At 41.3% G+C, this 25,637-nt stretch overlaps 1 protein-coding gene across 2 annotated transcripts; it reads left to right on the top strand.

Annotated features, from left to right (window-relative positions):
• The first annotated feature begins 2,218 nt into the window (after positions 1-2,218).
• LOC137131344 (PH domain leucine-rich repeat protein phosphatase 1-like) lies at positions 2,219-25,176 on the top strand. Of its 2 annotated transcripts, XM_067512463.1 has the most exons (18): positions 2,219-4,454; positions 6,744-6,821; positions 9,488-9,684; positions 10,616-10,741; positions 10,910-11,058; positions 13,444-13,590; positions 14,533-14,760; positions 15,017-15,219; positions 15,320-15,380; positions 15,478-15,573; positions 19,707-19,862; positions 19,990-20,190; positions 20,569-20,731; positions 21,694-21,824; positions 21,917-22,033; positions 22,233-22,427; positions 22,542-22,779; positions 23,277-25,176. In XM_067512463.1, the coding sequence occupies exons 1-18, from the start codon at positions 2,912-2,914 to the stop codon at positions 24,423-24,425; spliced, it is 5,178 nt and encodes a 1,725-aa protein (XP_067368564.1). In that variant the 5' UTR covers positions 2,219-2,911; the 3' UTR covers positions 24,426-25,176. The 2 variants fall into 2 exon arrangements, with proteins under 2 accessions (XP_067368564.1, XP_067368565.1); XM_067512464.1 differs by lacking the exon at positions 6,744-6,821 and having other exon boundaries at positions 2,221-4,454.
• The last annotated feature ends 461 nt before the right edge of the window (positions 25,177-25,637 follow it).

Genomic DNA, 25,637 nt, shown 5'->3' with positions numbered 1-25,637 from the left:
TGTGCTCAAACATGCATATAAGCTGTTCAATTCCTCTGCTAGAGAGCACTTGGTTGGTCATATTGTCGGGGGAGAGGGCTTTTAGTCAGTGATGTGCAGAAAACCTGCCACAGATGGATCATTATCACACACGAAGTGGCTGTTCAGTTTTTGTGCGTATAGTCTCTTTACCTCTCTGATGCCCTGTTACAGGTTGTCCTTGCCAGGCTATATGCTACATCATCCCCAGATTTAAATGCAGACTTAAGGGCTCTCAGCAGGGAACTAATTTACCCGGTTATGCCCACTGTCACATCATCCATACATTTATTAATGTAGTCAATGATAGACACCGTGTGTTCCTGGAGGTCAGTAACGTTATCATGTGTTGCTGCCTCTTTACAAATGTCCCACTGAGTAGCCTCCAAGGTACTTGTCTTGCAATGCTGAACTTGCTCCTTGTGGCCACATTCTCACTTCTCTGACCTCGGTCTGGTCCTGTTCTGCTCTTGGTTTATAAACGGGTGTGAGCATAACAACTAGGTGGTCGGAGTTTTCAGCATGGAGGAGGGCAGCAGCTCTGTAAGAGCCCTTAGTGTTTGTATGGACTAGGTCTACTGTGTTGTCTCCCCTAGTTGCAAAGTCCACATGCTGGTGGAATTTGGGCAGAACAGACTCGCCAGCTCTCATGAGGAAGGTGTCAGAATAATCCTTTTGCTCCTCGCTGATGCCCAAGGCTCGTTCACGTTAGCCTCGGTGGTTATAATGCTGCCGTGAGTGAGTAGAGATCACCACTGCATCCCGGCACCATGGGTTTTATATGTACATCACCAGACCGGCGCCTCTCTGCTTGCCGGCTGACGAGGCTACTCTGTCCGCTCTGTGTAGCGTTGACCTCTCAAGCTGGATCGCAGCGTCCGTGATGGTCTCATTCAGCCAAGAGACACAGCAGTTCCTTAGAGGCTCCACCCGGTTTAATGTAATCCGTCTTCTTGTCGAGGGAGCGAACGGTCGCATCTGTCATTTGGTCTTTGTCCCACCAGGTGGCCCCACAAGACGAATTACATCACCTCTGACAACACGTGTAGCACTGCTCGCTCGGTCATGACTTTCACCACAAACATGTTTTTAATAAGAACACATTTAAAATGGGACTTTTGACCCACTGCAATTTATGTTGCATTCACTTCCTCTCTTAAAGGCGTAATTTGGTAAATGGTCTGCACTTATATAGCACTTTACACTGCTTCTTCTTTCCCCATTCACACTCACACACCGTTGGGGGAGCTGCAAAGCAGCTGGCCAACACTCACCGGGAGCAACTAAGGTGGGGTTCAGTGTCTTGCTCACGGAGTCATCGACGTGTGGGGATCGAACCTACAACTTGGTCTGGTGGACGACCGCTCTACCTTCATGCACCACAGTCTAATGCTTTGGAAAGTATAAATGATACTTAGCCAAAGAATAACGGCGTCATAATGGACAAATTCTACAAAAATAAATGTATATAAATATTTAGAAACTACTGGAAATGATTCAGGACTCTAAATTTTAAATGCCTCAAGATGATATGACGATTTCGCAGCAGGTGTGGATCGTTTTAAAGTGTCTTTTTTTCTTTTGTTTACGACATATTCTTGTATATAATTAATACAACGATGTATGTTTTGTTTTGTTTTGTTCCTTTTCTGTTATGTTTTTAGTATCTTGTTTGTCTTCTTCTTCAACTGTTTGTGACACTGTAATATGCAAATGTCCCCTAGGAGACCAGTAAAGTAGCTTTAGTGGTGGTAAGTTTATTAAATCTAATACTGAACTTAAGTACAATTTTATTTTACTTGAACCCCCTCTTCACCACAGATCGGAGGTAAATAATGTACATTTATTTGGCAGTTTTAGCTACTTTGCTCGTGTTTTTGAGTTCCAGATTGCACGACACAAACTTTTGGTGATGCAGATCTTAGTGTAGCCGATGGACCAGGCTGAGGAATTCAGAGTCTTGATGTAAAAGCAATGCTGTTCGTTTACGGCACTTATTCACATATAATTTATTTTATCTTACTTTCTTCTCATTTTTATGTTTTATTCATCATAGGTTTTATTTATTTATTTTATATTTTTATCTAAATTCTATTTGTTTTATTGTGTTTTTATAATTTGTTATTGATTTTTATCTTAAATCTTTTATTTGTATGCATTAGTCTCACTGTCCTATAGTTATGTATGTCCCTATGTCTTCTTTCCATTGTTTTGTGTGCCTAGTTATCACTTTCTCTATTATCATTTTTAAAATTATTATTTTATTTATTTTGTTTTAAATAGTTTGAATCGTGTTTTGTGGGCATTGTTATCTCTGTTTTGACTGTTTTTATCTTTTATTGTCTTTGCTTGGTTCCCGGTTGTTATCAACTTTCAGTCATCTTTAAAACACTTAGAATTTAAACTGTTCCAAAGATTCTATACAAATAAAGTTCTGATTGATTGATCGATTAATAGTATGTCCTCCCTGATCTGGAACCATAGCTGAAAGTCGGTGAAGTCGCGCTTTAACTTCGGACTACGACGTGTCTACAACGGGCTAAATTCTGAGCTTTGTGATAGCACGTGAACGTGTCCTAATACATATCCAATGAGGCCCCTCCCTGTCCACCGTGTCCCAACGTCTCCCTCAGTCGTTGGGCTCTACAGTGACAGCCGCGCCTTCTCGCGTCAGCCTCCATGGAGGCTAACTAGAAAGGAACTTTTTCAGGCGGACCAGCCGGTCAGCTCCCGATACAGAGCTGCCGGACCAGTTGTGAGATGGGGTTACAGCCGAGTAACTGTTCGGACGAACTGCGCAGCACTTCGGCATGCTAAGCTAAAGCTAAAGGCTTGGGGCTAACGGGGGCTAACGGTTCACCTGCAGGCTAAGCAGCTGCCGCAAGCTAACGGGATGGAAAGTGGAAAAGAACACGGCTCCGGGGGGCTTTCGGGTCCACCGGCACCACCGGGGACGCTCGTTTCCAGCAGTGACACCAACTCTGTGAGGCTGAGCGGACTAACATCGCTGCCACCTGGAAGGAGACCTTCCGTCGTGGAGGATGAGTGTGGCGGCGCAGAGGCGAAACTCTTCGGGAAGGGGCTGGCGGCCACCTCCCTTCTCCAGATTGCGATCAGAAACGGGATCTATCAGAACCAAGCAGCCAACGCCATTACCGGCGCGGCCAGAAACATGAACGTGGCGGCCGTGAAAGCAGCCAACATCAACAGCGGCGCTCCCGTCAACTCTCTCCTGGGCAGGAGGCGGCACAGGCACAAGAGGAATCTTTCGCTGGGGACTCCGCCGACCACCAGCCCGCCCGGGGTGTCTTCTGCGGAGGCGGCCGGACCTGCGCCGTCCGCCTCGCCGCTGATCACCCTCAGTCTGGATAGGAAGACGTTTCTTCGGCAGAAGCAGTCAAAGCAGCTTCAGGCCTCTGATAAGGCGTGGGTGAGGTCGGACCTTCGGCGGGGCTGCATTTACGTCCACGACTGGCTCACGCCCTCTTACCCGCGGCCGGTGCTGTGCACAGTGACCACCGTTGCTGAAGAAGTGGCCGGTAAGCTGGAGGGGAGTAAAGCCGGGGCCATGTTGAGAATTGACAGCAAAACGACCCCTTTAGCTGATCTAAGTGGTAAGTGTAAAGACACTGACGTTAATAAAAGCCCAAATGACAGTGTGGATGTGGAAAACTCCAAAACAGAGGAGAACCAACGCTCAAAACCGTATTTTCCTGATGCTAACTTGTTGGATGATAATACTGAGAGTAACTCGTCTTCTGAGGTCCATCTGAATGACCTTGGGGTGGATCTGAACTTGAGTGTGGCAGACTGTTATGCAGTCTACTCTGGTTCAGACATGGAGAGCAGCACCTGTGAGGACTTCAGCCCAGGTGGGCCCAGAAGCACGGAGCACAGGGATTCACTCAGTGAGGGGCTGGGCTTGGGTACAGACTCCTCTGTGCTGAGCCCGAACTGTGACAGCGCCACAGAGGGCCCTGACCCATTTGAGAGCTCCTCAGATGAAGTGGACCTCACTTCTTCTCCAACACACTCCACCGACAACTCTACTGCAGACCAGCAAGGAGACCTGGCCTTGGCTGCAGACCACTGTAGTACCGACCAAGTGACAAAACTAGATGATGACCCTGAAAGAGCAGCTGGGGAAACCATAGACGCCCTCAAATTAATCCAGCCTCCCTCTAAGTGTTCCAGTAGCTCTCAAACTCGGCCTCTGACCACCCAAGCATGTTTCCAGCCAGAGCCCATCAATACTAGTCCGACCCCAGCCCTCTTTGTCCAGCTGCATGGTGGAGCTGTGCGGAGGCTGGGAGATGAGGAGAAGCCTCTGCAGTTACTAAACGAGTACCTCATTAATCTGGGGTATGAAGATGCTTGGAGGGTGCAGGAGGAGGGGATGAATCCAGAAATTGGCTGCCTGATACGCTTCTACTTTGGTGAGTACGTTGTTGAAGCTATGGAAGGATCAAAACTCTTTATAGGTGATTATTTTACAAATAAAGTGCTGCAGGCGTTTATTGGATGTCTCAATTAAGACATTGGGCAATATTTTGATTTATAACAAATCTTTTGTAAAATTAAAAAAGTTACAGCTACATGCTGCTCGGTACATTAGGCCACTTCAGGTGTGCTTGAACAGTCATTGTTCATCCATTCTCATTGTACTGTGAGTGCTGTCATTGTGTTTGAGCAGTCACATTGTTAAACAGCTGCATTCACTTGTCCTGCAGGGACAATAGCCAGTGTGCAGGCCTGCAGGGAGACACATCTGGAGGTAACCGGTGTCCTCTTTGATCCAAATCACGAGACCGTTTCTGAATGTTGTTTGTTGTCGTGTGCTGCTGTTGCTGCTGCTGCTGTAAATGATCCTGTTTTGCTGACTAGCACAGTATTAAGATGGAAAAACAGCCCTGATCTCTTGTGGAATTAGCACAGCTGAATATTGTTTTTGACCTTGTTTTATACTGAGAGTAAATGCAGTATCTGTACTGCATTTGAAACGGTCACTTTGCTCAGGGCCTGTCTTGCTCTTTGGGACATAATCAAGAAATTGTTTTACTTTTCTCTACAGTTATTTTATACAGCAGGCAACTTACCATCAATACATAGAATTACTACACTTCCCCTTAACTGGAGATATGCTCAAATGGGGCTGGAACAAATAATCATTCTATTTAACGATTTGTCTGATTATTAATTTATTGTCATGAACCCCAAGTTAACATCGTTAAATGCCTTATTGTCTAACTAATAGTCCAGAACCCATAAATATTCATTTAACAGCTGTAGGAGACTAAGAAAATCTGGAACATTTTTAAATCGGGGCAAGAACCAGTGAATTTGGGAGCTTTTACTAAATAAAATAAGCTCAGAATGGTTCATCAATCATCTAAATGATTGCAGATTTCTCTAAATGAGTAACTGAACACAGAACAAAGTGTAAAGCAGACGGTTACCCTGCCGTTCCTTACACACCCCCACTCCTGGTTGCCATAGTAACCTGACATACTGTAGAAACAAACCCCTCCAGCTTTTGCAGACTGACACACAGCCATGAAACAAACAGCGAGACACTGGTAGGTACGACAGGAAAATGGAAGTGCTCTTGGCGTGACAGGAACAGGCACAGAGGAGAAGTGGTGTGATGAACTGAAATGACAGCAACATTCATGATGCTTTCAAAACCTCAACCTAAATTAAACTGATTTACCATGCACTCACTTTAACATTTACTCACAGCAGTTTATTTCTTTTAAAACTGTTAATTTGAAAAATGCATAACAAACCTTAAAACTCATAGTTCATTCACACCTTTGGGCTCCTCACTGTCCTGGTCCTGTGTACACGGTGAATTGTTTGCTAATATTGATGTTCGTAGTCGAACCAAAGGAGTTTGACTCAGCATAATCCCTCCTGCAAAAAGCATGTTGCCAAGTATTTTCTCTCTCCCCCTCTTACACTCACAGTGTGCTGACACTAAGAGAAAAGTGACCTTAGTAGAACTCAGATTTCACCTCCTCAGTGTTTTGGATCACTGTAAAACAGTTGCTGCTGCAGCAGACTGCGATTCTTCCTGGGCCTGCAGTACCGGTTTTACTTTACAAGGTTAAATACTTACAATATCGTCTGATGCTCATGTGGCACATCGAAATACAAATTGTGATGACTGCTACATTTAAAACATTACATTTATTTATTTATTTAGGGAAACTATCTTGTGTGACCCCCCTTTTTGCAGCAGCGACTTCAACTAAATGTTCCCAGTAATGTAATCAGGCAAAAACAAAGCTTTTTATTGAACCCAAAAAAGTTGCTTCTGTCTCGTTAGCTTTTTTTAGTCACTGCCTCAAATAAAAGCTCAAAACAAAGCATCAACATAAGTCTCGTGTCCTGCTTTGTAGTTTAACACTTTAAAGCTAATGAATGTATTTTATGATGGACCTACATCAGCTTTATGCAAAATGCAGGAGAAACAACCTCTGTGTGCAATAACAGTAAGATGACACAACCACCGTGCCTTTAAATTATTTTAATCTAGTACTAAATTGTATCCATACAGTACTGAACCGTAGCTGTGCAATAAGTGAATAAAGACGTATTCAAAAACAAGCTCTATGTACTAAACATTCAGTTACACCCACACCTGCATGTTACATACTTTACTATCACTTACATACTCTGTGTATGTTCAAACATAAATAAACTGATTTTGGTTCTGATTCTAGAAAATGGAAAAGCAGCTGTACTGTCACCTCCACCAACATGTTGTCCTGCTGCATACGGAGCCTTAAAGCAGCATAAGCGTACGTGTTCTATTGTGTTGGTTGCAAGGAGAATGACATGATGGTTTCAAAAATAAGTGTGTGTGTGTGTGTGTGTGTGTGTGTGTGTGTGTGTATAAAATGAATAATGTGATTTTATGTAGGATCTTTAATCAAACATAGTCCTTGAGATTCATTCCACAGACTTTTTTCTATGCACAATCTTCACACATTGTGTATTTTGAGGTCTAACAAATGTGCTGAATGTGTTTCCTTCCTCATTATATACAGTATATACTCAGTATATTAATTATGTTTGAGTTCTGCTTATTGTGCCCCTAACTTATCAAATATTAACATTTACATTTAGTCATTTAGTAGACGCTTTTATCCAAAGCGACTTACAAGTGAGGTACAAGGCACAGTCTTAACACAGTCTCTCAATAGTGTTGCCACATTACAGCCGTACAGAGCTCAGATCCTTTTTCAGATCTGATGGTCACAGTCATCATAAAACCTTTGGCAAAGAGTTTATACTGCTGCTAATAAGGGGATGAATTAATATCAGACATGTTTTTGCACTTGGTGATTATTTATTATAGATTTACCTGCCTTTTCTCTGTTAGTCGGTTAGTTGCTGGTATATAAAATGTAAAAAAAAATTGCCACGATAGAATCCAAATGATACGGTCATTGGTCTCGGTTCTGTTTAAACCACAGTGAAAAATGCAGAAAGTTTCAATTTGCAAAAATATGAAATTCCTAATATAGTGGATTATTAGCAAGCTATTTTTGGTTGTTTTTCTTTAAAAAATGACTCATTGATTAATTAATGATTACAGTAGCTTCCAGATATGTTTCCATTAATTGATTAATGGATTGATTCATGAAATGCTAGCTGACAGATGTTGGGTGCATTCAGGGACACTGGGTTTGTAAAGGACAAGATGCACCAAATGTTTTGTTAAACCCTGAACAGGAAATGGCTATTGGCTGCTTGATGAGAGACAGGATGTTCCCCATTCAGAGAAATAGACGGAAGGAAAGGGCATGTATGCGCTTATATATTAACATAGTGTCTTGCCTGCAACGCCCATGGAAGGGTGGATTCATACAATACACATTACAACATTATTGTTTAGTTTAAAAGTGGACTTGTTTGAAAGAATCAGGTTGATCTACTCCATCGGCTCTGATTCATCCAGTTGTAATGGTAGAGGAAACAACATACGTTATATCACCCATCCGTTTTAGGTAATATTGTGTGAAAAAATAGTAATGTGCCTTACTTAGTCCCTATGAATTGTTGTTTATAGCCATTTCCATTGTATCTATATTTACATGAACTTGCATCATTGATGTCTGCAGTGTCAGGACTCCCAGTTCCTGTTTGTTCTAAAGTTTTGTTTTGTTTTTTTCAAAAAAGGTGCTTTCATGTGGCCAGACCTTTCATCTTCATATAAAGCCCTGAAATTTTGCGTGACAGTCACCCAAAAAGATTTAAACAGTGAAGATCTGAAATGCTTTGTAATTGGGGAAAAAAAGAATTAACTGCTGCAATTTAAAAGTAAAAATATCAGACATTTGCTGTTTCCAGCTTCAGGAAGAGGGGAATTAATTATCTCTGTGTTTGGACTGTTGGTTGGAAAACTGATTAAACAAAAGGTTAATCATCAGTGGAGATATTAACTGAAGATAAAATGTATTAGTTGTTTACATTTTAATAACCTAAATAAATGCATAGAGGAGGATTTTCTTTAATCTGGAAATATTGGTTGGTTTACTCTTATATGAAATGTTGTGTTTTGCACCTATGGGTCACTGTACTTTGGACTATCTAGAAGCAGATAGCAGACTGTTTTGTTGTAAAATTGGTAAAAGAAATAATTAATAAACTGACAGAAATGTTTTCTATGGATGCTGCAAAGCCACTTTCTTTATTTAACAAATTCATATGTCTTCTACAAAAGTTTAAATGTAGTTGAGGCACAAATGTGGCATTTGCGGCATCTAAAATATGGGGGGAAAAGGATGTAAATAAGGAACTATCTGATCAAATGGTAACCAAATGTTAATATTTTTAAAAAGTATTGAGGTTCCACTCTGTTCATGGGTTGTGCTTTAAAAACTGTTATGTTTTGTTTAAGTTACGTGAGGAGGCAACAGTGAGGATCCTGCTGGTGTTATAAGACGTTACATAACTAATCTGATTTCAGGCCTCTCAGTAGCTCACACTTGTCATGTGCCTCCATTTCTTTGATTCTCTGCTATGCATGATGAGCAGAGCAGAGGGCTTTTATAAGACAGCATAAAGTGTCAATCAGTTTATAGTTGGGCTTCAGTGTTTTAAACGCATCGAGCAGTGCAGGAGATCACGTTGCTCTGTGTGCCCAGTGTTTCTGGCCAGTCTCCTGCTTTGCTTTGTCTGTTACTGAACTGTGGCTGCGTATTGTGCCAATGAGGGTTTAATGTAACGGTCACGCCTGAGTGACTGCTCAGTCTCTCTGCCCTCAGGCTATTAGCAGTAATTCGCTTACATAACTACACAGCTCCCCGTCACTCTCCCTTTCTGACAGACCCAGTTTGTAAGAGTTGATTCACAAAGTGCCACAGACCTTACAATAAAAACAAATTTGTGTACAACAATCACTCCACATTAGAGATCACTAATGATAACTCATAACAAGCTTGTGTCTTTCTGTCTCCAGGTAAACCCCGCAGCGTGGGTGGTTCTGAGCGGGTTCAGCTTTCTGGGGTGTACAATGTTCGGAAGGGGAAGCTGGCCCTGCCGGTGAACCGATGGTCAAAGCGTCAGGTCATGCTGAGTGGAACCTGTCTCATTGTGTCCTCTGTGAAACACGCCCACACTGGCAAGATGCACATCCTCCCTCTCATCGGTGGAAAGGTACTTTAGGAAATGTTTTCAAGCTCTACACTTGGAAGTCCAGAATTCTCTCTGAATTCCTCTCTGTTGTGTAGACCAAAGGTGCAAGGTCTGAGACTATTTTGCAGTATTTCTGCTAAGCTAGGCTAACAATCTTCTGGCCCTAGCTTCAAGTTTGGATGTAATTACCATTTATCTATATTGTAGCAACTAAAAATGCCTTTTTCCTAAAAGGTTGGCAGTGGTCTTAAACGATTTTGAAAATCTTTTTGAGTTGATAGGATGAGTAATAGTTTCTTTTTTCTTTCTTAAAAATTAGGTAGTGTTATTGGCAATAGTAAGGTGGTTCATATTGCCCCCTCCTCATCTGGTTTTGTCACAACTGCAGACTGATGAGAATAAACTCTTGATCAGCTGCTTTTGTTCTCTCTTTGGTAATATTATATCCATAGACCTGCTGTATCCTCACACCCATACAGCAGGTCCCAAAGGTCAACATTACACATGCTAATACTGATTCAAAAGGTTACCACGGGTAACTGCATGAGGAATTCTAAACTAAAATTCTGAAGCTATTATTGAAAATGAAAACACATTGCACAACAATATACAGTATGACTAATCGTTTGTAAGCTGAACCATCCTCAGACAACGCCCTGATTACGGCAAGATATCATGTTTGAGAAACAAAGCATTGGTAAATTTGAGGAGAGTTGTGCAACATGTTCTAATTTTAGATGAACTTGCGTTGAAGTTCACACTTTTCCTGCTGTTTGTATGTGTGAAATTGGAAAGTGTCTTTACACAACAAAGATAGCTGGATGAACATGTATGAACAATTTTAGAAATACTCTTTGAACATGGGAAAGTTTTGAACCCCTTCTCAAAAATTAACTGGGATAAAAGTTAAAATGAAAGCCTGCAAGGGGCTAAAACATGGTTGTTGCTGCAGGTGGAGGAAGTGAGGAGACATAGCCACTGTCTGGCTCTCAGCTCAGCTGGTCCTCAAAGTCAGATCTACTACATCAGCTACGACTCTTACACAGAATACCTCCGCTGGCACAGGACGGCCTCAAAGGTATGTTAACCATTACAGCCTCTACAGAGCCTGTTTTTCCACAGTAACAAAAATCTGCTTCAGTTTTCACGTTTCTATTGACACATAAATTCAAGGCCACGATGATATTTTACACTCTTGCCATTGTGAACTTTTACACAACTTTTCATGATGTCGTCAATGTGTCAGATTGCGTCCCAGAGGGTGAACTCAGTCGATGTATCGTGCTGCAGCCTGGAGGAACTGCCTGCTCAGCTGTTTTACAGCCAGGACCTCACCCACCTCAATCTCAAAAACAACTTCATGTCCCCGCACAAAGGTGTTCCAGCACTCACCAGGTGCGTTTCTGTCATCCACACACATACACACAACGCCCACACTCCACCGCCATCATGTGTGTTTGGGAACACTGCAGCAGGACGAGTCCAGAGATGAAAAGCAACATTTTCCTCTTTGTTGTTCTCTGTTTTGGATATGGAATGTCCCTCTGTGGTTTTTTTAGTCTTGGGGAGCTAAAATATGCCCTAAAGAGGAAGCAGCTTAGATTAAATTACAGATGATGTGTGTGTGGACAACCGCATAGCTTGGATGATTTATAAAGGGAGCTGCAGCCACCTGACCTCAGGCATAGATGGCCTTTTTCTTTTTTCCAGGTCAGCTTTTTAGTTTGGTCAGTGATGTCATGGATTTATGAAGCAAAGTCAGTTTCCTTTATGTAACCAGTTTCGCTCAAATCCAGCTAAAGCTTTGCCTTCTTTCTGTTAGTCTACAGTGTGGTTAAAGGATGATTTTTTGTCATGTTGTAAATGAATTGTACACACACTAAAACCAACAAGGAATTGTTTCTCCTCAAGGGCAATGTTTGTCAGTCAGTTGGAAACCTGGAATAGCTTAATTGTCTGTACTGTAGACCGGAACTCTAAAACTGATTGAAAACACATCAGTGAGACACACCGCTTAACTGGCTGACCTCATTAGACTTTTTTTAATGTAATTTTAAATCTACAACCAAAAAACTGAAACAGAATGCAACGATCACATCAACCCATATTTTATTCACAATAGAACAGAAATCAGATGTTGAAACTGAGACATTTTACCATTTCATGGAAAAAATTAGCTCATTTTGAATGTAATGGCAGCAACACATCTCAACAAAAGATGTTCAAAGAACGGCAACAAAATGCTAGAAAAGTAATTGCTGCAAATCAAAAACAAATAAAGGAACATTTGACAACTAATTGGCAACAAAGGAGCATTTCAGAGAGGCAAAGCCTCTCGAATGTAAAGATGGACAACGGTTCATGAATCTGCAACAAACTGCATATAAACATTGTGGAACAATTTCAGAAAAATGTTCCTCATTGTAAAATTGTGAAGACTTTGAAGATCCCACCATCTACAGTTTATAATATCATGAAAAGATACAGAGAATCAGGAGGAATCTCACAAGGGACAAGAACGAAGGTCAAAACTGGATGCATGTGATCTTTGAGTCCTCAGGCAGCACTGCATTAAAAACGGGCCTGATTCTCTTCTGGACATCACTGCATTGGCTCAGGAACACTTCCAGAAATCACTGTCTGTGAACATGATTTGCCGTGGCCCAAAGCTCATTTAAAATGGTCTGATGCAAAATGGAAAACTGTTCTGTGGTCAGATGATGCAAAAGTTTAAATACTGTTTGGAAACAATGGACACTGTGTCCTGCAGACTAAACAGGAGAGGGACCATCCAGCTAAAATCAGTGGACAGTTCAGTGCATCTCTGATGGTATGGGGGTCAATAGTGCCTATGCTGTGGGCAGCTTACACATCTGGAAAGGCTCCATCAATGCTGAAAAGTACATAGAGGTTTTACAGCCACATATGCTGCATCCAGAAAATGTTTATTTAAGGGAAGGCCTTTCATATTTCAGCAAGGAAATGCTAAACTACATACTGCATCCATCACAACAGCATGGCTTCACAGGAGAAGAGTCTGGGTGCTGAACTGGCCTATCTGCAGTCCAAAGCTTTCAACAATACAAAACATTTGGCGCATCATAAAACGAAACTGCAGCAACTAGTCTCCTCACTTCCCAGATGTTTTCAGACAGTTGTTAAAAGAAGAGGGGCTGCTACACAATGGTGAACATCACCCTGTTCCAACTTTTTGAGATGTTTTGCTGCAATTAAATTTAAAATTACCTAATATTTTCCATGAAATGGTAAAATGTCTGTTTCAACATCTGACATGTTGTTTGTTCTATTGTGAATGAAGTATGGATTGATGAGATTTGTAAATCATTGCATTGTGTTTTCTTTTGCATCTTACACATCTTAACAACTTTTTTGGAATTTGGGTTGTATATTTAAAATTACATTCAAAAAAAGTCTACGCAGATCTTAAAAGTCTTAATTAGTACAAAGCTGCAGACACCTTGTGTGTGTTTTCAAATTTAGCTGGTGTTTTGTGGATATGTTGATCTGTCTAATCCCGTGCTTATGTGTTATGGGACTAGAAACTTTCCACAGTCAGTATAATATGTTGTATGTTTACAAGAATCAGTGCATAGTTTGTCTTGTTTTAATTTTATTAGTTTTTTTTAGTTCAGACTTCTATTCTGTCTCTTAATTTCTGGCATCTTTATGTGACGGAAACATTAAGCTAAGTTAATGTGTTTTTGTCTACACTCTTCTTCCTGTCCCTCTTTCTGTGTCAATGTCTCTGACTTTCTTCAGGTTTTGCAAACTGAAAAGCCTCAGTCTGTCCAATAATGCTTTGTCCGAGTTTCCACTTGCCTTGTGTGACATCACCTCTTTGACAGAGCTAAACTTGTCTGGAAATCGTCTCTCCTCTCTGCCTGCAGACGTCGGAACCATGCACAGGTAAGTGGCTGGAAGAAAATGTGACCTTAGGGGTGAAGATATTAATGATGATAAAGATGATGATGATGATGATAATTTGCCAGGTACTTGCCCAAGAGTGGAATGTGTCCTCAGCAACCTGTGCACTGCTGACAGGCATTATATAGGAATTATCATCATTGTGGTTCCATCAGTGCAGATTAATCCCTCTGTGTATTTAATGACCCGGCTGAGTACCAGACTTCTGTCTAGACAACACTGAGGTTTAGTGCAGATGGTCCCAGTGCAAAGTCATGCTGATGCTGTCCTCGTGTGACACGGATAAGATAAAACTTCAGTTATTACTAGTAAAATTTCCACTAAAATAAAGCTGTAAAGCTCAGCAGTGTCACATAAACCATGTGTGTTTAAACATTTTAGTTAACCATTCAGCCTTGCAGGCAGGGTGCACCCTGGAGATGTTGTAGGACTGTCACAGAGCCAGGCAAATATTCACTTTCACACCTAGGGGCAGTTTAAAATCACCTTTTAACCTGATTCTTATGTTGTTGGGAGGAAACCCTGGCAGGCAAGGGTGGAGACAACAGTGATAACCACTAAACCATCCTGCCCCCATTCAAGCATGACAGCGTTTTTAACTAGTGACCTTTATTTTTTACATTTTTTTTTACTCACTTGTATTGTGCATCCTGTTTTTACTGTTGGTAGTTATGAGGCGACTCCCACACTACACTCAAACTAATCTAACTTTAAGCTTAGCTGTTGCAACATAATGCAGTTTTTTTATCTCATGTAAACAAATAAACACATTTCTGAGTTCTATTGTAATTTTTACCAAATTTACTCACTCAATCATATTTAATATCCATGATCAATGTAATTTCCAGTTGCCTTTTTCATTTTTTATCATTGCTCCGAGCTTCAAAATCCCTCCCAGTTTTAACTCTGGTTGTTTGTGTCCAGCTTGCAGACTCTTCTCCTGGACGGTAACTTTCTCAGCTCTCTGCCTGTGGAGCTCGGCTCTCTGGAGGGCCTGACATATTTGAGCTTGTCCTTCAACTATTTCAGCTGCATCCCCCCAATCCTTGAGAAGCTCAGGGGAGTGGAGAGACTCAGTCTGGCAGGAAACCAGCTGTCTGTTCTGGATATGGCTGGACTGCAGTGGCTGCCTTCTCGCCACATAGATCTCAGGTAAGGTTTTCTATCCTGATTCAGACATTTTCTAACATGTAATCCTGGAACAAAGCTCATCTGAAAGCCGACATTTAATAAATATGCTGTATATGCTGTAGAATTTAAGTTCAACTCAACATTTTTAAGATTGTAGTCTAAACAATGAGGAGTTAAATTAGAGTTGAAGTGTATACTTTTTTTTATAAAGATAAAGAAGCTAGATTGCCAAATATTTTCCCCTCTTCCTGCCATTTTCTTGTCCTTTCTTTAACAGGCTGAACCGACTTCAAAAAGTAGTGGTGGGAGACTCTGAGCAACTAGCCCACATTGTCCAGCTGGACCTGAGGGATACTGGGCTACAGGAGCTGGATGTCAGGCCTCTGTGTAGGCTGGAGCTTCTCCACTGTGACAGAAACTCTCTCTCTCTCCTCAGAGTTAGTGGCCATGCGCTGAAGAGCCTGCATGCTGCACACAATGGTACGATTTGTAGAGATGTTAAACCAATAATGTGTGACATCATATCTGCATTCATACTCAGACCATAAAAGAGTTCTGTATGGTGTGTTTGTGTTTCCAGAGCTGAAGCAGCTGGAGGTGCAGCCTGTGCCAGAAAATTTGACTGTTGTGGATTTGTCCTGGTATGAAGCCTCGTGACGCTGTCCTAGTTATAGCGTAGAAAAGAAGTGTGTGTCTGCGTTCAAAGCAGGGTGCTGACTGTATTTTGTTTTCTTAAAGGAACAAGCTGGGATTTGTTCCTGACTGGGTGTGTGAGAGCAGCAAAGTGGAGGTGTTGGACATCAATCATAATGGTGTGACCGAGCTGCCCGTACGGTGAGCGTAACACTGCACAAATACATACACAAATACATAAAACACCTGGAGCAGAAAAAAAATCAAGAGCGGGCTTCATAAAATGCCTGTCATATCCTGTCTGAACTGTGGGCCTTAAGATAGACACGTTTGTGCAGATTGTTTAAGATTTTAAGGCAAAGTTGTAAATTGGCACTTTGAACTGTATAAACAATTTGGTTTAGCAAATAAACAATAAATAAAGAGGTTAATAAAATCCCAAAACTCCATAAGAGTCTATAGCCAAGCCATCAGTTGTGTGAGGCTACAGACAGCAGTGCTTCAAGCTAAATAGGTTTGAGAAGATGATGTTTACAGTCATTATTATCCTGGCATATTAGTATGCTAATGTTTTCTGAATTAGCACTATACACAAAGTACAGCTGAGACTGATAGTAGTTTAGTTTTTTTTTTTTTTACAAAATATACATTTTAGCTACATGTGATCAAAGGTATTTCTGTTTATCTAGAGTAAAAGGTGGGAACCTGCTTGGATCTAAGAGTTAATGTGTTTAATTGTTGATCTAGACAAGTTTCTTGATCTAGACAAGTTTCTGAGCATTGTCATCAGTCACCCAACCTTTGGATCTCAGAAGTAGAAAATACCCCGGCATAAACAGGTTTTTAGTATAATAAAAATGATATAGTATTATTTTTTTTCCAAACTCTTGTGGATTCCCTCTGAGCAGCATTTTTATCCTTTTAGGTGTAATTTTAGCCCAATCTTCATGACATAAGTCTACCAGATTGTTTGGAGATCTGCCATATATGGCCATCTTCAAATCTGTTTACATGTTTTCAAAGATATTTAAGGCTTGAAACTGGTACGGCCAATGTAAAACATTCACCTTATTCTCTTTAAACCATTGCAGAGTTGACTTTGCTTTGTCTGAAAGATCCACTGTCTTTAGCTACTTAACTGATGTTAGAAGTCTGTCTTTTAAAATGTTCTGATAATTAGCTGCATTCATTCAGACTTACACTTTACATTCACCCCCAAAACATCTTTTAGCCTCAACCATGAGAATCGTGTTCCTATTCTCAAAGGCATGTTTTTTCTCACCACACATACCTGTGCAAATTATGACTAAAATGTTTCAGCTTGGGTGTCATCAGACCACATAGTCTCATTCTAAAACTCATGAAAACGGTGGCTTCCTGCCTGCTTTTCTCTCAAAGATGTCTTGTGCAGACTACACTTGACTGAGATGTTGACTGTTTTCCAGTTTCTTCTAAGGACTTTGTCAGCTCCCCTGCTGTTTGTTTTGGATTCTTATCCTAGCATCTCTTAGTTATTTTTCTTAGTCTTCAACTACTTGGATGATACTTTGTGTTTCCATGTTTGTTCTATTTCAGGATGATGGTCGTCACAGTTGGTACTAGAAAATATGTTTATATCCCTCTCAGCTTTATGAAAGCCTACCAGTTTCATTTTGATTTCTTCTGAAAGCTGTTTGCTTGATCTCATTGTTTTTGTTGCTCTCAGTAAACTAAAACTGCCCTGGAAAACTACGTCCTGGCAAATTTAAAACCCAATTTAACACACATGGTGCCACTCATCAAGCATTGGTGACGGTATATATTAATTTTTCATATTAAAATAACTACCTAGAGTCTTTATTAAGGGGTATTCAAACCTCTGCACTGATATAATTTTCATTATCTTACTGTAACGTTTTTTTTATACACTCAGTTTTTGTTACTTCTGATGATGAAGGTGCATCTTACTAGCTGAGTGTACAAGAAATGTTATATTGAAGTGGAAGAAAAAAATTCTTCTTTGTTTTACTCTTTGCCATTTCATTGTAAGGGGATGCAATCTTTTTTACTCATCTGTAGCTATAACTTAGCTGCCAGAAAAGTCCACCAAACATGACAACTTTGCCGATGTGATCTGTTTCATAAACACATTTGTCTTGTGATGGGTTTCCAGCATCTTATATTTTTAAATGTAAAACTTTCCACATACACACTATCATGACATTTTGGAAACCTTGATGCATGCATATACTCAGTTGTTTTTAAATGGGAACCCTACATCTAGCAGAAAAAATGTGTGTATAACCAACTTAAGTTGTGTGTCTAATACAATGTATCCTTTCTAGACAGGTGTTTTAGGATTTAAAATTAATGCAAAAACAAAGACAAAGCCTTTTTTTTATCAAGCAGACCTCTGCTTCAAATATGAAAAAGTATTTTTTTAAATTAACTGATTAATATATAGATTACTTTCCCATAGTTATACCTTTTTATTATTGTTTATATTTTTAATTAATACAGCAATTCATTTATTAAAAATAAACATTTAAATGTAACAATTATTTATATTTTTAATTTTTTTAATCATCTTCTGTTTAAATAAACAAATATGACAAAGTTTACACTGACAAAAAAAGGGGTAAGTCTTAACTGGTGAGCTGTGTTTTACACTCTAATATAAAGTCTCTCCACAGTATCTTAAAGCAAGAGCTTGTTCCATTCAACTTAATGGAATGTGGCGCAATCTACATTTAGCTATTCAACAGCAACATGGCTGAAAAAATTAGTAGAGCTCACAAAGCACAATTGCTGCTTTAAATACTTCAAAAACATTTTTCACTTGCTCATCAGTGGACTCCCTAAACACGATCATCTTACGAACGAAGGTAGGGGGAAAGCAATGCAAATACGTCATTTTATGTATGTCAATAAGTCCTATAGGCTCATATCGTATTTTATGTATATCGGGGGTATATGCGCATGTATACAGGATTTACTTTGATGCCCACAGTTCGGAAACATCAATACTCTTTCTATAATTTGTTGTGAGGAAGAATTGCAAAAAATAAAATGATCCTACATTCTTTGAGCATCTCATATTAAAAGTTGACTGCCACATAAAGCAATAAACAAGCAATGAAAAGACATATAAACACAGGTTGAAGTAAAACTTATATATATTAAAATATTAAAATAAGATTAATAATATTAATATTATACTGTCATTTTTACAAACGTTATATAAAGACTCAATAACAATTAATTTACTCAAAATGTAAATTTAAATTCATCAGTCATTTATATATCAATATTTTTTTCCATCATCTTCTCTTTAAACAAATATGACAAAGTTTGCACTGACTTTATTTAAACCTTCTTATTTACATACTGTGATGGAAATTTACTGTGTATAGAATACAGTTAACAGTTTAGTTTAAATACTACAACAGCTAAAAGATCATAAAATAATATAAAATAGTCAAAACATATTGACTTAAAAATTTCATATCAGCAGATTTCTAGGTCACGTGATAGTCAATATTATGTCTTAATTATGTCTTAATCGTTAGTGTATTCTGCTCTGTTGGGGTGCAGCAGTGAAATGCGTAGTGGGAATTTATTTATCATCTCTACAACAGCAAAATCACTCAATGATGTCTCCTTAATCAAATGGAAACTGGGTGAAGTTTAAGAAGAATGAACATGAATCAGTCCCTATATCTGACGCCTGTCCTCCTCTCTCTGCTGCAGATGGGGACTTTGTTGACAGTGGAGTGAGGTATTAATGCTACAAAACTTACCAAACAGTTGGTTGAACTCTGGGAACAACTTGGTTTCCACCACCTTGTAGCAGCCCTCATCCATGAGACAGCGCAACTTGGTCTATAGTTTCAGCTGGTCCAAATTGGCCTTTCTTTGGTCTGTAAGATCTTGCAAAGCATTCTTTGCAAGGTTCAGTGTGTAGCTGTGGAGGCACACGTTTTCTTACCGATTTCAGACATACTTTGAGAAAGTTGTTTGAAGCTGTTTACGAACGTGCGAGTGAGATTACTGTGCTTGAACTTGTATTTACCATTAACCCGTCATTGGCTAAGTTGAGAAGCAAGTACAATAAATGTTCAATGTTCGTCATACAAGTATTTCCTGGAGCGTCAGATATGTCAGTATGGAGTAAGATCACCACTACAGTCTTTTTTGCCACTCCCTCTAACTGTGATTTAGGAGTTAATTTAACTATAGTAAAACTAAAGCAAAGGGTGTTTTGTATACTACTCTGTCTCCTCATCAGCGTAAAACCCAGTGACACATTTACTGTATACACAGAGACTGAGCTTGTTGCAATGCTTGTGTTGTAGGCTGCTGTCCAGTGGGAGCCTGAGAAAACTGCTGGCAGGCTGGAACCAACTGTGTCGGCTGGCTGAGAGGCTGGAGAGGTCACAGCTTGAGGTCCTGGACCTGCAACACAACTATCTGATGGAGCTCCCACACAATCTGTTCATCAAAGCGCAGAGGTGCAGATAACACAGCGGCCAATTTCAGTTTCTGTCCCTATTTGTTCTTTTGTTCATCTTTACCTTCCTTTCCCATTTGCCAGTCCTTTGTTAAAGTTTGTATTCTCTGTGGCGAATCTTTTCACAGCTTGCGGTACTTAAATGTATCAGCCAATAAGCTGGAGAACCTCCCTGCAGCAAGCCTATCTGAGGACAGCTTCAGCAGCCTGGAGGAGCTTTATGTGACCAATAACAGCCTGTCGGACAAGTGTGTCCCTCTCCTGATGGGACACGGAAAACTTAGGGTACTTCACCTCGCCTACAACCAGCTGCAGACCTTCACTGCCAGGTAAAATGGTGAAATGCATGTAAACTGAGCACGAAAAACTGCATCTCACTGCTAAATTTAAATGGAGAAGAGAGATTTAAGTTGTGTTAGACTGCAGTATGTGCACTTTTTTCAGATTTACTTCATGGTTACAGATCCAGATCCACTGCCAATCCCCTGCTTAACCCCACAAACTCACATGTACTCACATTCTTTTACTTTCACAACTTCTAAACGAAAAACATGGTACATGTTATCTTACACTTTAGTTCTCAATTACAGCCTTCCATCGGAGTCAGATTTAGGTTTCTACAGATAAGTTTGATGAATCTAGTCCCTAAAAAAAAAAAAGATTGTAGCTCCAGTGCTCTGACATAACCATACCTCTCGCTCCTGCAGTAAACTGGCACATCTGGAGCAGCTGGAGGAGCTGGACCTGAGCGGCAACAGACTGAGGGCCATCCCCACCACCATCCTAAACTGTCAGCGCATGCACACACTCTTGGCCCACTCTAACTGTATCAACATGTTCCCTGTGGTCCTGCAGCTGCCTGAGATCAAGGTTAGTTGGATACAGGGAAAGTATTCCAGGCATTCATTCTGCTGTGGTGGTCCTCCTCAGCTTGAGACAAAGCTGCACAAATCTTTTTTCTTTTGCCTTATTGTCAAAGCTTCTCTAAATACCCGTTCCCTAAACTGTTCCCTAATGTTAGAACAAAACAGAATCTTCTTTGTTCATCTTAATGGGTTGGGTCAGATCAGGACTCTGTAATCTCCCTTACTTTCAATATACCAAACTAGTGGTGTGTGTGTGTGTCTTTGTGTTTGTGTGAGGGAGAGAAATGAGGGATTGGAAAAATAAAGTCATTATCGTTGTACAAAAACTCCTTAATTATAACTTGTGAAAACTGCATTATAAATAAAACATAATTATGAGGATTAAAACCCATTACTGTTCTGATTTTGATCAAACATTTAGGACAAGTTTGAAAACACAAAATTGACATGCATAAGAATCAAAATGAAATTGTGAGTTCTTCAACAGTAGCCAAAAAAGTCTGTGGTTTCTCAGCTCTACTCTGAATTGAGACTCTCTCTCTCTCTCTCTCTCTGTCTCTGTCTCTGTCTCTGTCTCTGTCTGTCTGTCTCTCTCTCTGTCTCTGTCTGTCTGTCTCTCTCTGTCTCTGTCTGTCTGTCTCTCTCTGTCTCTGTGTCTGTCTGTCTCTCTCTCTCTCTCTGTCTCTCTCTCTCTGTCTCTGTCTGTCTGTCTCTGTCTCTGTCTGTATGTCTGTCTCTCTCTCTCTGTCTCTCTCTGTCTCTCTCTCTCTGTCTCTCTCTCTCTCTGTCTCTGTCTGTCTGTCTCTCTCTCTGTCTCGGTCTGTCTGTCTGTCTGTCTGTCTGTCTGTCTGTCTGTCTGTCTGTCTCTCTCTGTCTCTCTCTCTCTCTCTCTCTCTCTCTCTCTCTCTCTCTCTCTCTCTCTCTCTCTCTCTCTCTCTCTCTCTCTCTCCCTCCCCCCTTCCAAAGTGTGTAGACCTGAGCTGCAACGAGCTGACTGAGGTTACCTTGCCAGAGATGCTTCCTTCAAAACTCCAGGAGCTTGACCTCACAGGAAACCCACGCCTCAACCTGGACCACAAAAGCCTGGAGCTCCTCAAGTACAAACTAAAAACACACTGCAGCAGCAACAATCTTTCAAATACCAAGGCAGCAGGCTGATCCTTTTCCTCCTTTCCTTTCCTCGCTGCAGTAACATCCGATGTTTCAGAGTTGACCCGTCACCTTCTGCTCCGGGTGTGAGTGACAGCCACGGGGCCCCTGCAGTCTGGAGCCACGGCTACACTGAGGCCTCCGGAGTCAGAAACAAGTCAGTCTCCCGCTCCTCTGTGTTTGTTTGTAGCTCTTATCTGCTGTGTTTATATTTAGTTGCAGTTGCTAAGTATAAATTAGGAGTGGAACTCAAGCCGGCAGACAGTCTTGAAATGCTTGGCTCAGCCCCACTTCCTGGCAGAATTGGACACATTACACACAGATAACTTGTGCATCTTGCTGTTTGTTGGTCTTAGACTGTGCGTGGCAGCTTTGGCCCTGGACAGTTTCTGCGGGATGCGTGAAGCTCTGTATGGGGTTTTTGATGGAGACAGGAATGTTGAGGTGCCTTACCTCCTTCAGTGCACCATGGGGGACGTGCTAGCAGAAGAGCTCCAAAGAGGCCAGAGACAGGAAGACTACATGACTAACACTTTTCTCACCATGCAAAGGTAAACGACATATAGGTAATTGAACTACGCAGAAAGAACTCAGTCCACCGTGAATTTTTTCACATCTATTTGACCGTTCACACTCCTCAAAGTTCCCGTGTTGCTCTCCTGCAGGAAGCTGGGCACAGCAGGCCAGAGGATGGGTGGCTCAGCAGCATTATGTCACATCAGACATGACCCGGTCGCTCCCGGTGAGCACGGAGGCTGCTTCACTCTCACGGCTGCCAACGTGGGCAGATGCCAGGCTGTTCTATGTCGAGATGGCAAAGCTATGCAACTCTCCACTGTCCATACGGTGGAGGAGGAGCTGGAGTATCAGAGGGTCAGAAAGCATAACGCCATCATCACAGAGGTGAAGAAAAATTGTCATGTTTAATATGTTGGTGGTCAGGATTTGTTTGGACTAGCATAAGTTGAACGATAGATTTGTAGTGGGATGAATGACAGTTCTTCTAGTTTTTAAATCACTATAAATATGATACATTTTAGTTTTTGGTTGGACAAAACAATCAGTTTAAAGACCTTATTATCATCTCCAAGAGGGTGCAGTGAACATTATTTCAACTGTTATTCCAGATTGTTTGCACCAGTGAAAGCAGCAAATATATCAGCGACTTTTTTTCTTTGATGAAGATGCAATAAACTTTTTGTACAGCAGTTTATTTACATTTTATAGACTGATTAAACAAATGTAATATTCTTTAGATTTAAAATAGCCTAATAAGTAGACACTTTAGAGAATGAATGATTCCTCACATACATACAACTTTATAGTTGACAGTTTTTGTTTCATCACTGAATGAATAATGATAATAAGTTCATGTGACGATTTGCTCTGCCCCTGTGCAGGATAATAAAGTCAGTGGTGTAACTGACTGCACCAGAATTATGGGTTACTCCTTCCTGTGCCCCTCTGTTACACCCAGACCCAGCGTCTCAACAGTCACACTCACCCCTCAGGATGAGTTCTTTCTCCTGGGCAGCCGAAGACTGTGGGATATGTTGTCTCCCAGTGAGGCGGTGGAGGCTGTCAGGAATGTACCGGATGCCCTCGCCGCTGCCAAGAAGTTGGTGACTCTGGCTCAGAGCTACGGCTGCCCCGACAGCCTCAGTGCTGTCGTCATCCAGCTCAGCATCACAGAAGACTGTTGTTGTTTCTGTGAGCCACCGCCTCTGCCACCTAGTCCGGGCCTGGGTGCACACACCAGTACTCACACCTACCCAGCCAGCAGTGAAGGTGGCATCCCGCTGCCACCGGCCTCCTCAGGAACGGTTAGCGAGCTGAGCAGTGAGTTTAGCACATCTGAGATGAGCAGCGAGGTGGGATCCACAGCATCCTCAGAGGAGCCGCCGCCTCAGACCGAGCCCCTGACATCCCACCTGAGCCTGCCAGGGCGAGCCAGTGTACGGAGACCCACCTATGGAGTGGGGAGCTTCCAAAGGCAGTTCTCCGGAGCTCTGTCTGACAATGGGCTTGACAGTGAGGACGAGGAGCCCATCGCTGGTGTCTTCTCCAATGGCAGCCGAGTGGAGGTGGAGGCTGACGTACATTGTCTGCTCCGCCCTGACGGTCCACCACCTCAAATACCCTATCAACCAAGCACAAACATCCATCCTGCTGTGGCCTTGCATCATGAGCCGTCACCTCCTCCCTTCTCCTCACTGTCTCCTTCCCCTGTCCCTCCGTCGTCACCCTGCCTCAGCTGGGAGGCCGGATCAGGGACACATGGCCGTAGGGCTCGAGCTAATGGTTCTGTGGCCTGCCAGGGGAAGAACCAAGACCTGATAGAGGAAGCCGGCGATGCTCCCATCAGGAAGCAGGGGGGCTACTTCAATGCTCCTGCTCAGATGGATCCCGAAGACCAGCTCATCATTCCACCAGAGCTGGAGGAGGAAGTTCGACAGATCATCCAGCAGCAGCAGGAGCAGATGCAGACACGCAACCAACAAGCACACAGCTTCCAGAAACCTGCAGACTATTTCATCACACCCCTCTAACTATTCCCCCCCCCAACACACACACACACACACACACAGAGCTGGTTTCTCATCCGGGTCTTCAGGGATGCAGAACTGTAGAGTCAATGTTATTGATATTGATGCTCAGCACCGCATTAATTTCACCTTCTCCAAAATCTTCAGTATTCCGAAGATGCTTATGCACCAGAGACTGTTTTTTTTTTTTACATTATTTTCTACTGTTAACTCTGTGCCCCTTGAAAAGCAATGCAATTTTTTTTATAATACTTTGTTAATCAATTCTTGACATTTATTTGATTTTTACCTTATCTTTCATTTAAAGAAGCACTTTGAATGCTTTTTATTAGACGTTTGAGATTAATTCTTGGTTACATGGTACTTGGAGAATTGGACCATTCTGTTTTTGTGTTATAGCAGACATTTCCCCTATTTGTCACGGCTGACAGCCTTACAGTTGTTGGAGTTAGTGAACTGTTTTAACTAACTCCTAGGAGTTTATTACTTATAAAGTGACCTAGTCACTGAAGTGTACTAATATTCTCTGAGAGAAAAGATTATTTCAAATGGCTGTTATTTCAGATTTGTGTTCTCGGGGGATGAGTTCAGAGTGGTGCTGCAGTGGTGAGTAAATGCTGATCTGACTGATCCTACAGTTATTACCAGCTCAGTGAATGTTCTCAGAACAGTGTTATGAATTTCTTGACAATAGCAAATCGCACAATAAAGTTACTTTTGCTATACAATAAATTAGTTTTCAGATAACCCCAAATCTGTCAACCTTGCCTTCTTTAGGAGTGTGGATGAAAACTTGGAAGCCAGTTCGTCTAGGATTTTGTGGGGGTGTTTTGGGATTGTAGCTAAACAAATTGTCACTGCATCTTTTAAAAAGTAATGCATATTGCAGTGTTTAGCTGTGTTTTTATTGAACTCAACTATTTTGAGGTTGCAATTTACTTTAATACAATTTACATTTTTATTCTAGAGCTAAAGGGTTAGGAAGGAAGGAACAGTAGGCTTTTTTGTGGTAGTGTCTGAAAATGGCACTAAAGTCTGAGTGGATGACTTCAGATAGGTTTGTTTAACCATCCAAAGCGCTTACAGCTTGTACAACTTAAAGCTGAAAAAGGAGAATATTTGGTTAAACCCATTGTGCTTAAATTTGTCTTAGTGATTTCAGCTCTGTTTATTGATGAGAAACAATCACTTCATCCTGAAAATCAGACATTAATG

The sequence above is a fragment of the Channa argus genome, chromosome 8 (assembly GCF_033026475.1).
Source record: "Channa argus isolate prfri chromosome 8, Channa argus male v1.0, whole genome shotgun sequence".
Classification (NCBI taxonomy): Eukaryota; Metazoa; Chordata; class Actinopteri; order Anabantiformes; family Channidae; genus Channa; species Channa argus.
Note: the sequence above shows the minus strand (reverse complement) of the source record. Positions and strands in the feature narration are given on the sequence as shown.